The 18519-nt window shown below is 39.8% G+C and overlaps 1 protein-coding gene across 1 annotated transcript in view; it reads right to left on the bottom strand.

Annotated features, from left to right (window-relative positions):
- LOC124797983 (polynucleotide 5'-hydroxyl-kinase NOL9) overlaps positions 1-18010 on the bottom strand; it is an 82437-nt gene extending 64427 nt beyond the window's left edge. The window contains exons 1-2 of the mRNA XM_047261162.1: positions 17684-18010; positions 15954-17602 (exon numbers count right to left, since the gene is read on the bottom strand). Of these exons, the coding sequence (XP_047117118.1) occupies positions 15954-17602; positions 17684-17760 (1726 nt within the window). The 5' untranslated portion in view covers positions 17761-18010. The remainder of the gene's footprint in view (positions 1-15953; positions 17603-17683) is intronic.
- Positions 18011-18519: the final 509 nt, after the last annotated feature.

The following is an 18519-nucleotide window of genomic DNA, read 5'->3' as shown; positions in this document are numbered from 1 at the left end:
GATGAAGTGCCTGTGTGCTTGTTGAAGGATTGTATAGACAGTATCATGAATGAATCATTCACCACAGGTTGCTCCCAAGAGGCAATAAAGCATGTGAAGGTCCTGCCCCTGCATAAGAAAGGAGACCCCAAAAATACAGAAAATTATTGGTCCTTCTCTTTACTGTTATCATTTTCAAAAGTAGCGGAAACCATAATGAAAATCAGACTCATGGGATACCTAACAAAGTGCAATCTTCTGTGTAAAGAAGAGTTTGGGTTCCGGCCTCATAAAAGCACACAATCAGCAATGGCTCATTTTACCAGTGTTGTTCTGAAAGCACTCAATAAATGACAGCATATAAAAGGCATCTTCCTTGATTTCAATAAAGCCTTTGACACAGTAGATTACACAATTTTATTAAATAAACTGGAAGCTATAGGAATAAGAGGGGTAGCAAATAAGTGGTTTCATCCATACCCAAAAAACAGAGTGCTGCGGGTAGAAATCTCTCAAACAAACTACACCTTTCTGTTACTGAGTATATTAATATTGTAGCCCCAAGGAAGTGTGCTTGGTCCAATACTATTTGTGATATTTATCAACGATTTTCCCCAGTGTGTCAAACATGGTGAAACAGTATTGTTTGCTGATGACAGTAACATTCTAATCAGTGAAACATCATTAAGTGTACTAAAGGACAAAGCTGAAGAAACACTCAGGCACATATCAGATGGGTAGACAACAACAAATTAACTTTGAATATAAAACAAACACAGTATTAGTTTCCACATAAGCAGAAAAACCAAAAATAACTCTTTAAAAGTGAACAATGAGCTCACAGAATGTGTATCACACACGAAATTTCTAAGGATACATGTTGACACACAACTAAAATGGACTGGGCATGTTAATGCCCTCAGGAAATGAATAGCTTCAGCATACTTTGCACTGAGAATAATAAATTTTGTGTGTAGAAGCTAATGCACTAGAACAACATATTTTGCATATGTTCATCCTGTGATGGGATAATATTCTGGGGAACAAATGACAAAAATCAGCAAGAGAACTCACTGCACTCAGCTGTTTAAATCTATCGGAATTTTGACTGTTCCATGTGAGTAAATTTTGCAAACAGTGATCCATATTATAAAACGACACTGATCAGTACCCAACGAACAGGTCTCTACACAAACATGGAACCAGATACAGCCATTACTTACATCTCAATAGAAAAAACAAAACAAAAACACAAAATTGTGTGCTATATAATGGAATTAAACTATACAATAAACTACCACAAGAGATCAAAGACAAAAGTGAAACGCATGCCTTCAGCAATACCCTAAAAAATTATTTGTTATAAAAGTGTTTTTAAACTGTAAAGGATTGCCTAAACTGATGGGTAAATTTTGTTGACAACTGTGCTAATGATTAATTACTGCAATTAGAGGCACTTGACAATATGTTCAATAGAACAGTTAAATGCAATGTCCAAATGGGGGTAACTCAGTAAGATAAGAAATGTATGTATATATTTATGGGGGTAATGTGCACGTTTATGTATCTTTGTGTCTGTATTTTATGTGTTTATATGTTGATAACATCCATACAATTTATATTTTCCATGGATGGATATATAAATAAAATAAATTATCTTTGCCACTTCTGACCAGTACACAGTCTTTTATTCCTTTGCACATGTATGCATTTCCCCCCCCCCCCCCCCACCTAAGAAATGTTGTGTCTTGCATTTTAAGTGCTTTTGTTTTAGCCAGGAACTAAATGTCATTCATCATATGGTGTTATAATTTAATTATGGCCTGTACAACAATAATGTTAACATTTTAGAACGCCTAAAGTTTGTACTTTCATAGGTACATATGAGAGTTCATTGGACACTGGGCTTCTGGTACACATTGCCTGTACCTCAGACCTTTGTTCATAGTTGAAATCATAAAAGAATTTATGTGCATGACCTGAGGTCACCAATGAACTACATAAATTATTGTTACTTTCGCAGGATAATTCCACTAACTCGTAGTTCTTCAGATGAGAGAATGTTAGCCTTAACATATAAAAATATAATTATCACTGGCTACGTGACCATGTTTGAAATACCATTAATGGCACAAAGTTATTAGAAATTGAATGCAACCTCGGTTTAGACAGCAGGGATAGAAAACATTGAGTGAAAGGTTATTTACAACTTGTACAGAAACCGGACTGCAGTTATAAGAGACAAAAGGCATGAAAGGAATGTAGTAGTCAAGAAAGGAGCAGAACAAGGTTATACCTTATCCCTCATATTCAATCTTTACATGATTCACACAGTGAAGACTCGAAGGAGAAATTAGCCAAAGGAAGTAAAAGTTCATGGTGAACATCAACATGAGCACAGAAATGTAGCCATACTAAGTCAAGTGATGATGGGTGAATTAGATTAGGAAATGAGACACTAAAAGTAATAAAGGAGTTTTTCTATTTGAGCAACAAAATTTAAAAAATTGATGATGACAGAAGTAAACACGGTATAAAATGTAGACTGGGAACAATGTGAAAAGATTTTCTGAAAAAGGGTTTTTTTTTTTTTTTTTAAGTTTGTGCTTTGGTGGCTCAGTAGTTAAGTGCAAGTATCTAAAGGTATGGTGTTTGATCCTTGCTTAGTCCCTAGATTTTTGCGGGTCACCTCTGAAAATGTTTGTTAATGTGAAAAATGCCAATGTGCACCGTGGTTCGGGATTACAGAAGCGTCCGGTTCCACCCCTCTGCTTTGACCCATGACGTCACCAATATGGCGGAAACGACCATTCTCAACGACTCCAATTTAGCACCTATGACATCATTACATAAACGACAACAAACACGAAAATATATACAAAACCAACAAACACATCTCTCTCCTAAAATATAATCAAACTAATGGGACCGGCGTGAGAAATTGGGGGTTTTTGGGTGGGGAGAAATTAAATATAAACACATACAGACACACACCACGATCCCAAACCACACAAAACATCAACATAAAAGCACCACAAAATTCCAAATTCCGCTACACTTACAATATCGGCAGAAATTGGTCACTTTCCTTCACCTACATAGCTCAACCGCAATTGTTGATACCACACATTAAGAAACCAAATACTCCAAAAATTATAATCACACCACAACTATCAGTACCACAAAACAAACACCTAAACCAACACAAATTGGAATCAGACACTTCCCTTGGCCTATATAGGTCAACAGAAGCTCACGATACTAAAACACATAACGACTCATTGGAATCTAACACTTCTCTTGACCTGTATCTTGACCTATACAGATCAACAACAGCTCACGATACCAAAACACACATAGCTACGACGACAAATTGGAATCAGTCACTGCCCATGACCTATACAGCTCAGATACAACTGACGATACCAAAAAAATTGAAATCGAGTACTTCCCCTAAGATACATAAATCAACCACAAGTGCCGATACCAAAACATCAACTACCAACACATGCAGTAAATAACACCAACCCAACAACACATAAAAACCCCACCGAACATAACACATGAACAATAGACACAAAAAAAACTACTACTTACCATAAAAAAGACGCTACACACTAACCCCAACTCGCATAAACAGCTTGCATACCTCGCATTTCACTATCTCCATCACAAGCCCAAGAAGTTGCAGAAACTTAATGAAGGACATGACATCTCCCATTTCAGCCTGCAGACGCACACTATTATACTTAGAAGTCATATCCATACCTCACAAAAGAAGCCACAAATTGAATTAAACGACTTAACATGTGACAAACAGCAAACCAATAATATCAAAAGACACCACAATAACATAAACACAATGGAAACTTAATTCTTAACTCATTGCCACTAATCTCCATTGTTCTATAGCAGTCACAACCAATAAATGCACACTTCAAGCACCAACACCCAAATGAACCCAATACACCACATAACACATGGACCATACACACACACCGCCAGAGGACAGCACCAACGACAACAAGACGACATCTGCAAACACAACACACTCACAAATTGAACTCTGTGCCATCATGACATCACACAACACAACACCCTTACATCACGGGTCAAAGCCGACGGGTGGGATCGGACGCCTCCGTTGACCCCAATGGTTCAGTATCCATTTTAAACCGTAGGTCCTCCTGTAACTGGCTCCATAAGTCATTAAGGGTTAGAGGAAGGCAATGGCATTATCACTTCCAGCAGGATGATGCCCAGTGAAGCACTGTGGTGTTCAAAACAACCTTCAGGTTGATGTTAGTTTTAGTTGTATTAATTTAACTGTTAGGAAGTCTTTTCTTAAAATATTTTGAGTGTAGCCTTATACGGAAGTGAAACATCAACTATAAACAGCACAAACAAGAAAACAATAGAAGATTTTGAAATGTGTTGTTATGGAAGAAAGTTGAAGATTAGAATGAAAAGATTATGAATCGAACTGCAGAGAACACGGCTGTGTGGATAAACTTAACTGAAAGAAGGGATAAGTTGATAGGACACTTGCTCAGGCACCAAGAAATGGTTGAGTAGAAAGCTAAAACTTTAGAGGGAGAACAAAAACTTGGTACAGGAACCAGGTTCAAATGAATCAACAACACAATCATCAGTCAGGCTGCAGCTCTCAGCTGTTATACATCTACAGATAAGCAAGTTAAGTGTTTTTCTGCCTTTCCCCATAGTATATTTATTAAATTTCATGCATGTTGTTCTGTTTAAGAGATTTAATCTCACGTTTTTGTAATGGTAAATTTGCAGTAGTTGCTCAGTGAACAGCCAGCTCCGTATCTTATTAACCCACCACGTTCACTTTCGACACATCAGGAGGGTAGCAAGTTGTATACCTGGGATTCTGTCTGTTTTTATAGTTTACTTCCTCAGTCAATCTTGCTAGAATGGTTAGGATGTGTGCACTCTGTATGGAAACACAGGATTACCTGGCCAGAGTTCACAGACAACTGAATGCACTTTTGGCAATGGTCAGTCACCTTCAGGCTGCTGCCTCAGGGTGTAGCAATGGTGGAGAATCTGGCGTGTCGCATGGGACACCTCAGGTGTCACTTGTTTTGCTCACAGGCTCTGTTGCCAAGACACCTCCTAGTGTACCCAACACGGCTGATCCGCCCTCACTGCAGGGTGAGTAGAGGGTAGCAAGTGGACATGTGGCCACAGCTTCAACAGAGTATGAGCTCCAACATTGGGCGTATTAAGGAGCCAATTAGACAGACAGCATTCAGGACTGGAAAAAATGTCAATGTGCATTCAGTATGTCTACCAGGGGGCCTCATCGGAGATGTGGAGGTGGCCTCGCCTGTGGCTATCGAGCAAGCAGCGTGCAGTCAACTGCAAGTTGTGGCACTTGTCGCATTTGTTCTAAGGCCAGTTTATACAGGTGGCTGGCAGGGTGCAAGCAGAACTCACAATTTGCAGCATTGTTCCCACTGTTGATTGGGGTCCTCTGGTTTGGAGTTGTGTGGAGGGTCTCAGCTAAAGACATCACTGACTCTGTGGCGGTCTTGATTGCAGATTTCTAGACCTGTGTTATCACGTGGGGTTTTGTAGGACACCCCTTGATTGGTCAGGGCTGCAGTACATGAAGGAAGCAGCTCTACTCGGGTGGCAGAGTAATTGTGGAGTGCATATGAAGGTTTTTTTTAGGCTTGATGGTAGTTTGAGGTACTCTGGTGAACACTCACCAGTCGATGTGCAGCAAGGGAAGTCAGATGGCATCCAGAGTAAACACACTTTAACCATCAAAAGTTTATCAGCAAACTCTCGAAGTATTCGTAAAAAAAGTTCCCAAATTTACTACCTTGCAGAAAAGCTTTCATGCTCAAATTATTCTTGGGATTGAGAGCTGGCTGAAAACACCAGTTGTGGAATGTATATTGGAACAATAGATTAGAGGACATAGGAGGAGGAGTATTGATTGCAACTGACAAAAACATTGTTTCTATTGAGGTTGAAGTGGAGTGTGACAGTGAAGTTTTATGATCATGTATAATAGTTACAGGTGAAACCAAGATTCCACTGTGACAGTCATTCAAAGAAAGTCTATGGCCAGTAGTGCATAAATACCTAGACCATGCAGTGCTAGTTGGAGGCAACTTGAACCTACCAAGTATAGACTGGGAAGTCAATGGATTCATTGCGGGGTACAGGCAATCATGTGTAATGTATTTGAACAGGTTTTCTGAAAACTGTCTTGGGCAGCTAGCTCACCAGCCCACACGCAATGCAAATGTCTTGCACCTTGTAGCTGCAATTAGGCCAGATCTCATCAACAATGTCAGTATAGAAACGGAGATTAGCGGTCATGTTGTCAGAACAATTATGGTTACGAACATTAATAAGTCAGTCAAGAAGGCTAGGAGTGTGTTCTTGCTATATGGAGCAGATAAGCATTTGTTAGCATCTCACTTAGAGAGTGAACAGATATTGCTTAGTTCCTGTGAGATGGACATAGAGGGATTATGGGCAAAGTTTAAGTAAATTGTAAATCATTGTCTGGAGGGTTATGTGCCTAGTAAATAGATAAAGAATGGCAAAAACCCACCACAGTTTAATTATGGAATTCGGAAGATGCTGAGGAAGCAGGGGCTGTTGCCCTCTCAGTTCAAAAGGGAACACACAATTGATGGAAAGCAAAGATTTTTAGAGATCTATGCATCTGCGAAAAGATCTATGCCTAAAGCAACAATAACTACTGCTGTTAACTTTAGCAAAAGATCTAGCGAAGAACGAGAGAAAATTCTGGTCCTATGTAAATTTGCCAAGCACGTCTGTTTGTTGACCAGTCTGGCATGGCAGTTGAAGATAGCAAAATGAAAGCCGAAGTTTTTAATTTCGCATTAAGAAACAATTTATGCAGGAGAATCATACAAACATACTTTCATTTGACCATAGGACAGATTCCCGTATGGATGACATGATAATAAGCACCTCTGGCACAGAGAAAAAACTTGAAAGCAAACAAGTCACCAGGTCCGGACTGCACTTATTGCGAATCTTGCACTTATTGCGAATCTTGCACTTATTGTGAATCTCTCACCCAGCATTAAGTGCCACGCAACTGGAAAAAAGTGCAAGTGACTCCTGTATATGAGGAGGATAAAAGAACAGACCCACAAAATTACAGACCAATAGCTCTATGTTCGGTTTGCTGCAGAATTCTTGGACATATTCTCAGTTCAAATATAATAAATTTTCTTGGGACTGAGAAGCTAATGTCCAAGAACCAACATGGCTTCAGAAAGCATCGCTTGTGCAAAACTCTGCTTGCTCTTCTCTCACATGACATACAGTGAACTATAGATGAAGCGCAACAGGTCTATTCCATATTTCTATATTTATGGAAATCATTTGACATGGTATCCCACTACAGGCTGCCAATGAAGTTACAAGAATATGGAATGAATTCACAGATAAGAGAGTCATTTGAAGACTCTTAAGTAACAGAACCCTGTGTGTTGTCCTCAACAGCAAGTGTTTAACAGAGGCAAGGGTATGTCAGGTGTACCCCAGGGAAGTGCGATACGACTGATGTTGTTCTCTATATACATAAAAGATTTGGCATATGAGATGGGCAGCAATCTGTAGTTGTTTCCTGATGACATTGTTGTGTACGGTAAAGTGTCAAAGTTGGGAACCTGTAGGAAGATACAGGATGACATAGACAAGATTTCCAGTTGGTGTGATGAATGGCAGCTACCTCTAAATGTGGAAAAGTGTAAGTTAATGCAGATGAGTAGAAGAAACAAACCTGTAAAATTCAGACATGGCATTAGTAGTTTACTACTTGACGCAGTCACGTCATTTAGATGTATGGCTGTAATGCTGCAAAGCAATAGGAAAGGGAATGAGCATGTGAGGACTGTGGTAGGGAAGACCAATGGTCAACTTCAGTTTATTGGGTGAATTTTAGGAAAGCATGGTTCATCTATAAAGGAGACCATATACAGGACACAGGTGTGACCTATTCTCGAATACTGCTTGAGTGCTTGGGATCTGTACCTGGTCAGATTGGAGGATGACGTTGAGGTATTTCAGAGGTGGGCTGCCAGATTTGTTACCAGTGCGCTTGAACAACACACAAGTGTTACAGAGATGGTTCGGGAACTCAAGTGGGAATCCCTGGGGGGGGGGGGGGGGGGGGGGGGGGGGGGAGGCGACATTCTTTCAAGCAAATTTAGAGGACCAGCATTTGAAACTGGGTGCCGAAAAGATTCTGCTGCTGCCAACTTAGCCTGCATGTCAGGAACACAAAGATAAGATTCGAGAAATTAAGGCTCATACAGAGGCATATAGACAGTCGTTTTTTGCTCACTCTATTTGTGAGTGGAACAGGAAAGGAAATAACTAGTAGTGGTACAGGGTACCATCCGCCATACACCATACTGTGGTTTGTGAAGTATCTATGTAGATGCAGGTGTATATGCAGGCATCATCACAATTAGCATTCTTTAATAAAAACTGAAAGAACTATAAATAAATCAGACCACATGTGGAACATTAATTTTCACCAAAAAATATGATGCAAGTTGTATGAATATTTTCTGTGAGTAACTGCAGTGGAATTCTACAATGATTCTGAGTCTTAAGCTTTTCACTGAAGATAAGCACAAAAACATTACATGAAATCTGGGGCAAGCTATCTAAGCATGCTGAATGCCATGATCAACCCAACCAAATATTTATTTATTTATTGCAATTTCTAATGAATATTCGATATTACATGCAGAGATTTCTTTATTTATTTGTGATAAATAGTAGCGAGATCAAAAATCAAATGAATTCAGTATGGAACAGTGCACTCTTAAAGAGGGCATAAAGCCTAGAACAGAAGCAGTGCCACCCAAGACACATATCCTGTATTGCCCGTAGGTTGGCAAATTGTCTGTTCTGCACAGCTAATAGAAGGGTAGTTTTACATTGCCAGTGCTAGATGAGGAAATAGGCAATGCATTTTTAACCCCAAAATCAAAACCATTTCATATTCTTCACAGGTTATTCGTAGTTATGTTGAGCCATGAAAGGTTGCCTCAAACTGTCCCCTTACCAGTGAAGTTTTCTTTGTTTTTGGAATGAAGGCTGTGGTGACAAGAATGATCAGTAGTATTGACCAATGACCACATTGCATTGAAAGGTACACAAATAATGAGAGGTTGAATGGTGGACTGACACCGAAACATGTGGAATGCTTGAACCAGAAGGTTCTGTGATAACATGTGGCTGTTACTTTCTTGATTTCTGTCACAGCTCACAGATCTGAGAACTGTACATCCCTCTTAAATAGACCAGGGTATGCACTACGTTAGTGGCTGCTAACTAGGAGCTGACTGTGTTTAGGATGCACGCAAGATTTATTTTGTTTCTTTTTTAAGATTGGAGAGATAGCCCAGTAGAGATAATGATAGCAGCACTAAACTCTGAAGTATTAGTGTGAGACAAAAAGAAGTCTGTCACAGATGGGACTGTTAATCTTAGTGAGCGAGTTCGAGTCTCGGTCGGGCACACAGTTTTAATCTGCCAGGAAGTTTCATATCAGCGCACACTCCGCTGCAGAGTGAAAATCTCATTCTGGAAATTTCTGAAGCATTTGCAACAAATTTCGGATTATGAAGTGCTCCTGAAAGCAGTGGAACTCATATAATGCTAGGTACAGAAATCTGGCTTAATTGACAGCAGGAAACTATTTGAAGTAAATTTAAGTGTATACTGAAAGAATAGGCTGGTTGAAAATCAAGGTAGTGCAGTTTTTACAACAGACATGAAACTCAAATTCAGCAAACAAGAAATTGAACCTGCATGTAAGATTGTTGGAGCAAGACTTGGTAACAAGGGTGGGCATAGACTAATAAATGGTTCCTTCTATCGACCACCAGACTCACCTTCCAACCTAACACACGCCTTACACAATGTCACAGATCAATTTGTTGCACCAGTACAAGAAAACCCCAGGTTGGGAGTACGTATATTAGCCAACATAATGCCTTCGCTGGAGGAGAATAATCATCTGACACCTGATTGGAATAATTACAAGTTTGTAAGTGATGGTTTTGACAAGACACCCTGCAAAACACTGCCCAATGCTTTCTTGGAAAACTACTTACATCCAATAACTTGGAAGAGCACTCATGATAGAAATATATTACATCTAATGTCAACAAAGAGACCTGAGTTCTTTGAGGACATCCACACTGCATCTGTTATCAGTGATGATGAAGCAAGTGAGGCAACAACGATTGTCAAACTCTAAAGACCAGCTAAAACTAATGGGATGATTTACATGTTCAGTAAGCTAGATAAAGATCCAGTCATGTCATCTTATAGAGGAACTCAAAACATTTATCTGTGGGCAGGAGCATATAAAGGAACTGTGGCACAAGTTTAGAAGAATAGCTGACACATACAGCATAGATAACGTACGACAGTTCATGGCGGGTGGGATCCTCCATGGTACATGATCACAGTAAAGGAACCTTTAAAGAAACAGTAACAACTGAATGACTGTAAAGCAAAGTATTAGGCTCTAAACAGACACAGAATTAAACATATTCTGCTGTGAAAAGGGCAATTTGTGAAGCCTTCAACAACTATTATATCACCATCTTATTGAAAGACCTCTCATCAAATTCTCAGAAATTCTGATTGTGTGTGTATATTTTTGCAAAGGAAGATACATGGCTACTGTCCCAGCTTAATACTCACACCACTGCAAAAACATGTCATAGATATCAGTGTCGGTAATACCGAGAAACAGATGAAATCACTAACACGAAGAAAGGTCAAATTCAATGCCGAAACTGCAACTAAGTTCACCCAACTTTTACTCATAATATACTGTATTCATCAAACAAAAATTTGTTTCCTGTGATTGGAAAAAAGCATAAGTCATGCCCATCTACAAGATGAGTAGCAGATGTGATCCACAAACCTACTGTTCAGTTCCACTGACATCCCTCTGTTGCAGAATCCTAGAACACATTCTGAGCTCAAAAATAACGGAATATCTTAAAAGAAGTACTTCCTGCACACCAACAAGAAAGATTAAAAAAAATCATGCAAAACCTAACTTGCAGTTCTCTCACATGATATTCTGAAAGCAATGGTTAAAGACAATTAGGAAAATTTAATACTTTTTTTTATTTCTGAAAAGCATTTGATTCAGTGCCACAAAAACACTTATTAACAAAGGTACAATCACACAGGGTCTTCTTTCTGTTAGCATTAATCTCGTGTAGAACAGGGTCTGCTGCATTCAAGATTTGGCAACATTATTTTATATTATTTTGCGGCCAGGCATGCTTTCCATCATCACAGTCATGGGAGGGAAGACTTGTGCGCCACCTGTCTGTGAACTGTGTAAACGTTGTTCTGTGTGTGGTAATTTTTTAACTATTTATGTATCGTACTTTCTGAGAAGGGAATTGGGAACAACACCATCATTTGGCTAAAAAGAAAGCATGGGGAACTGCCTGAAAGCCACACTCTGGGTGTCTGGTGCACCAGTCACGGTCATTAATGTGCCACACAGATCTGATATGCAGCTGCCTGGTTGCCCCATCTTGCAAGCCAGCATGCTGAATGTTTCCCTATACAAACAGGTCTACAATCATGTGGAATATCAAATAAAACTGGATGAAGGGTTTCTTGGTATGGAGGATCAGCATGTTATCTTATATATAGAGTCACTGTTAATGTGCTTGAGGCATGCCCTAATGAAGTGTGTTGAGACCCTTGTATATTAACACCTGGCAGACAGTATCTGGAAAAAACTGCACAAATATCCAGTTATATATAGATAAGATTTCAAAGTGGTTTAAGATTGGCAATTCGCAAAACAAAGTATCTAGTACTATATTATCAATTAGCCACAATTGGAATGTCAACTCACAAAATTGCTGGGTGCAAAAATCTGTGGGGGGATATGAAATAATATAGGCTCAATCTTAGGCAAGGCAAGAGGTAGACTTCAGTTCATTGGCAGGATAATGGGGAAATGCAGTCAACGTATAAGTGAGATTGCTTGTGCTAGAATATTGCTTATGTTTGTGACACCTGTACCAAATAGGACTAACAGAGGATATTGAACATTACAAACAAGGTGTCATGAATGTCAATGATTGGCCCATAGGAAAGTGTCCCTGAAATGCTCAAAATCCTGAATTTGTAAACACTTCAAGATAGACACCACCTAGTCTGTGAAAGCCATATTACAAAAACTTCAAGAACCAACAGTAAATGAAGAAACTAGGACTAGACTAAATATTTGTATGTAACACTCTAGCAGGGACCGCTAAGACAAAATTGGACCACCTTTGTACACAGAGATGCAATTACGTGGTCATTTTTCACGCAGTCCATATGTGGTCGGAATGAGAAGAAAACCTCTGCCATGCACTACACAGTGGTTTGCAGAGAACGTGTGTAGATGAAGAGGCACTTACACAGATTACACAGATAACAGTGCACGTTAAACTGCTGCTTCCAGGATGGGGAGGTGTGTAGGCCCTGGATAAAATCCGGCCAGTGGATTAACGATGAGGATCAGTGTGCCAATCAGCCTGAATGTGATTTTTAGGCAGCTTCTCATATCCCACTATGTGAATACCAGGCTGGCATCCAAGTCCTGCCTCAGTGACAGGATTTGCAAAGAATTAGAAAACTGCCACTCTTTCACATGAGTAACATTACACGCAGACACCTGGAATACACACACTCCGTCCCCGCATCCAGCAAGCCCATTAAACTAACCATGCCTACCCTGAGCCAACATGGAACAAATGCACATTAAAAAGAAACAGTATGTATGTGGAGAGGCACAAGGAAGGAGACAAGGGTGGAGGGAAGAGAGAATAACCTCTTGAGTGTGAAAGATGTCAAAGGAATAGGACAGATATGTGGTACCAGTGAGCTCACCTTGGCACAGGCATGGGAAGTTTTATGTGACATGCTATGAAGTGAAGGATTCAATTGGGGAGCAAGGGTAGTGGGAGGGGTGTGGTGTGGCAGAAACTGTGGAATGAACAGTACAGTACCTGATACACACAACGCATTTTGTCTACGGAGCCAATAAATAAATATAAAAACATGGATTAACAAAATATAAAAACATATATTAACAAAGTTTAGCGGGAGTATGGGGACACAGGTGAGTGTGGTTGTGGGGTAAAGGTCAATATCAGGGCCAGTGGCAGACATCATGTTCCCTGCAGCAATGCTGTCAGTACTGACCTTGAGGTATGATAGGAATTGGAAGGGGTTGTGACAGCTGCTGATGGTATGCAGCCAACGAGAGAGTAAATGACAAAATGTTTTGAAGCAAGATACTAAGGAATATTGTCACATTCTTCTATGCCTCTATACCACAACCTTGTAAAACATTCAGAACACCACTCAAGGTGGCATAATGGTTAGCGCACTGGACTCGCATTCAGGAGGGCAACAGTTGAAACCCATGTCTGGCCATCCTGATTCAGGTTTTCCGTGATTTCCATAAATCATTTCAGGCAAATGACGAGATGGTTCCTTTGAAAGGGCACGGCCAACATACTTCCCTAATCTGATGGACCAATGACCTCGCTGTTTGGTCCCCTCCCAGAAATCAGCCAACCAACATTTGGAACAAACATTCAAATATATGTGACAACCAAGATTGTAAATTTAACTGCTGGTCATTTCACTCACAGCTATTTGGGATGTGCTATTAAGTCCCAACCTAATCACAACCTCGTGATTCATGACATATTGAGGGGGGGGGGGGGGGGGGGACTTGGGACAACAGCAAAGAAGAGAACACTATCAATTTCAGTGCCAGACTTGCACTGCCTCTTATTTCACCTCTCACTGGTTACATTAAAGTATCATTTCACTGGTACATGAAATCGTCACATTGCTAACATTTGGGCAGTAGAGAAACACTGCTGTAACTGGCAGTGGCCCTGATCAAAACTGTAGGCAGGAGTGTGACTAGTAGAGACTGAAGCAGGAGGACCGTAGAATCAAAGGATGTGTTGTAAGAATAATTCTCATTAGCTAGTAATGGGTGTAAGTAGTATAAGTTGTAAAGCAGTCACCGAGATTAAGTACACTGAGCTCACTGACCTACTTCGCCACTGAGACATCAGTTTCACTCTTAGCTATAGTCTGGGCCCCAATACCAGCTTTTGCGAACTGCATAGATGAGAAGTAACCTTCCAACACATCCTTAGACCAAAAATTCCTAATGACTAAAACTCTGTTAACTACTTCCTCATACTCAACTCCACCCCTCCATTTCCTTGTGTCTTGCTCTTCATTCAATCAATCTACACCCACTATATGCTCTTTCTGCTCTCCCTCTTCCTGTTTACCACCCCTCCTCAACCACTTTACTGTATGTGAGATGCAACTACCTTGCCTGCACGAGGACAGGTTCAATAGTGTTACATTCCAATCACGTTCCCTTGCTGCCTGTTCCTCTCAGCTGCCATCCTCCCTTTCTTCCATTCCTCTCTTCTTCCCCTCACACAATCCACCCAACACAATTTGCCCCCTCAGCTGACCTGCAGTAGCAGGACAATGTAGCCTTCCACGAATATATACACGTATTGTATTCAATTATTCTGTTGGCTCCAAAGAAGATATTGTAGGACTGTTTTAATCTGGCTTATGCGCCTATTGGCGATTCAGTGCCTGTAAGGTGACAGGTTACCCTCATTCCTCTCATGTTTTATCTTCTTCCCAGGGCATCCCAATACTGTACTCAGGTTGCAAGGTAATAGCTTGGTAGTGAGTTAGTAAAACCAGTTAGTTACTTAGCTGTATGTTCCATTGATCATTTGCACGAATAAATCGTAATGATGTGGAATGAGTCATTTTACATTCACATCATAGATTAGTTTGTAAATATGATTCAAATGGCTCTGAGCACTATGCGACTTAACTTCTGAGGTCATCAGTCGCCTAGAACTTAGAACCAATTAAACCTAACCAACCTAAGGACATCACAAACATCCATGCCCGAGGCAGGATTCGAACCTCCGACCGTAGCGATCGCTCGGTTCCAGACTGTAGCGTCTAGAACCGCACGGCCACCCCAGCCGGCTGTAAATATGGGTACATGCTGAGCATTCATTAGTTCTTTCGTTTTGTTTATTACTATTATTATTAAATATACAGATGTGGGTTAGTAATTCCTACCCACCACCTTTTACATATTACAATAATAGAAATAATTCTACAGAATAGGAGTTGTCATGGAGAAACTTTTTAGTTGCTGCATTGTATACTTCTTTTTGTGCTACAGGCAACCTTTGCACTGAGTACTGTGGCACTGTAATTAAGTACAATCATTGTCCTTTCTGAACTGCAGTAGATTATTTACAACAAACATTATGAGGGAATACACATACTCTGAAGCAGTAGTCAGAATGCCCAACTCCTTAAACACTGAAATAGCATTTTTTTTTTTTAGTGAATATTTTGTTGGCTGACTGATCATTAGTGTAGCTGAGAGTCTAGGATAGACAGAAAGTTAATAGTGTGATGTTGAGTTTCTGAAGCCCAAAAACGTGCTGTACTGAGAAAAGGGTTATCCATGATGACCCAAAAATTATTTTTTAATGTTATGATGGATATCTCATGAACTTTTGAGGTTATGACCACAGATTTTGCAAATACATTGCACATTCTGTGGCTATAGTCACATCAGGATTTGACACAATTACATCAGCTCATTCCTTCAAAAACTGTTTGCTGCTCTTCCAATGCATGCTTACAACCTTATACGAGGACATGATTTTAGCTTCAATTACAGTAATACTTCTCTTATGAGTTCACCAGAAAACTGGCAAAAACATACCGTATCAGTTAATTCCAGTTCAAACCAACATGTGCAGCTTTTTTTACACAATGTGGCATAAGAAGGATTTAATCATGTATGTACATACCTTTTGAGGAATTTTGGGATAATATCACATCTGATAAACTGTCCCAGTCATCTCTTTTGCAAAACAGTTTCACGTTTTCTTCAGAGTTTTCAAGCAATAACTCACAGTCCAATTTTTTCTCTGCAAATGAATACTTCTTCTTTGTTTTTGCAACTGATAAAATATTAGGAAATAATTTATTTGGCAGATGCAAACTCAGATAATCAACAACACTGCTCTCTGCCTTTTCTAATAAAAGTACACTGTCCGACTCTTCTAATGAGTCAATGAGGTTATCAGGTAACTGATTATGTGCACAAACTGTCAAAAGGTGGTCATCACTGGCAAATGTATTACTTGACGCACATGAGGTCATGCACAAAAGACTTACACCACGAGGTGAAAAGATTGTGTATTTCTCGTGTTCATTACCTGGCTTCAGTTTATATCCCAAAATTTCTGCACAGCCAACAATTACAGAAACCGTAAGCTTTCCTCTAACATAAACTGAAGCCCCACTTTTCATTATCAATAGGAACCTATCATTTTCCACAAAACGAATTTCAATTTGTGTGCCACAGGTGTCAACATCACTGGCTGTAGATACCATAGATTGTGTTTTGCTGTGTGTATGAAAGATATCCCTAAAAACAGAAACATCACAATCACTGGTATCTTCAATGGATAAAGATTGAAATTTTTCCCTTACAAATGTTTGTGGCACATTTAAACTACAATTTGTGTCATCTGGAGTACTAACCACACCACCACCTTCAGCACATGTGTAAACTCGTGAGTCATTACATACTTCTTCATGGGAACAAAGAATTTTCTTCATATTTTGTGTCATTTTGGCAACATCGTCTCTGCCCCCTTTTCCAGTTCTGCAAACACTTTCTAGCCTTGCTGCTATAATGTCTTCCATTGAATTCTGACCTTCACTTTTCACTATTAATGGTGCAATATCACACACACCTGTACCACATGATGGCACACAGTCTTCAGTATCCACATTATGCACTTGTAGACTGATAAGCTCTGCTGAATCAGACACAAAAGCATTGTGACTTGAAGCAAAAACATTGGGGTAACTGTCATTCTCATTACTTTTCTCAAGTTGGGATGAGACGACAGGAGCTAGGCCTATATGTTCACTGGCACTAAATTCGGTAATTTTCGAGTTTCTTTTCTTCTCTTTCCTGTTTCGCAATTTTTTCCCGGATGTTTTTGAAGCACTGTCTGCTACTTGTTTTTCACTTTCATCCTGACTGGTCCCAGTCATGTCACTGGCCGGTAGTAATAAAGTAGCAGCAGTTGCTTGTATTTCAACGTCTCTCCTCTGACTTACACTCTTTCCTAAAGAATCACAACTCTTGTTTAATAAGTCAGTTTTTATCTCTGTGACAATTTCTGGTTCACTTTCATTTCCTGAAGTAATGGTATCATCCCTATGAGACATGCCTTTTTGTGGTGTTACTGTATCGGCTGCCTCCAAAATTTTTGACGTGACATCCGTTATAAACTGAACCTCCACACTCTTGTTCTTCTTAATTCTCTTGGGGTCCAATCTCCAGGAACTTAAATCCACTGGTTGCACACCCATTCCGGAAGCCTCGAGTTTACCCCATGTCGTTAATTCATTATTACCTGCCCTTGCTGACAACAAGTTTCTGTCGAAAAAAACATAAATTAGCGACATATTCATTTCACAAGTGCTGTAAGGACAATACTGTAAACTAACGTATACTTACTTTACTTTATTTCTAAATCCTTTTCGTTTCTTTAGCTCCTTCGACGCTGTAACATGTGCAGCTCTGAATCTTTCCATGTTTATAGGCTGCTAAATTACTTAACACAAATCTTAGCGCACAGGGCAAATAATACATAAATCAGTAAATAGTATTTTCTCGCGAAGATACAGTGCAGTTACGTGTCGAGGGTACAAAATAAAGAATATTTAAGATCATACTTCTCCTTTTCCCCTTCTCCTAAACCTGTCAATGTAGTATTACACATAATCGAACATGTTTTTTTCCGTTTGTACACAGACCTACACGTGTTCCGCTGGTACAACGTAAACAAATAGTTTTTCGTCTTTCCGATAACGTCTTTGAGCAGAGAAGTCAAAGGGAAAGCTATCATTACATGACGGCAGTGAAAACTTGCACCGGTGCACAACCAGTCAACTGATCTGTGGAAGCATCCTACTGACTCCTTCTTGTGTCATCTGGTCCCTGTCTCTTTGCTTACCACTTACATGTACTTCTCTTCAACAAGGCCCAAGAGCATTAGCAATTGCCGCTACGTGGATCTTCCCTCGTTCTGTTTCGTTCAACTCAACAACGCAGATGTTGAATAGTTTGTTTGCGCGCCTCAGTAGTTAGCGCCATGGCAAAAAATGGGCGTTGTCTTTAACTAAGTAAAGAGATATTTACAAAAGGTGAAAGATTTGAAACACTGAGATAAGATTCTCATTACAGCCTTCAGCTTTTCCTTATTGCAAAATAATAACACAGCATCATTTTATGTGACGCAATGTATTCCAGAGGCATTGTCACTTAGAGTATGGAGCAGCTAAGTTAGTTCC

The sequence above is a fragment of the Schistocerca piceifrons genome, chromosome 5 (assembly GCF_021461385.2).
Source record: "Schistocerca piceifrons isolate TAMUIC-IGC-003096 chromosome 5, iqSchPice1.1, whole genome shotgun sequence".
NCBI lineage: Eukaryota > Metazoa > Arthropoda > Insecta > Orthoptera > Acrididae > Schistocerca > Schistocerca piceifrons.
This window is presented reverse-complemented; position numbering and strand designations above follow the sequence as displayed.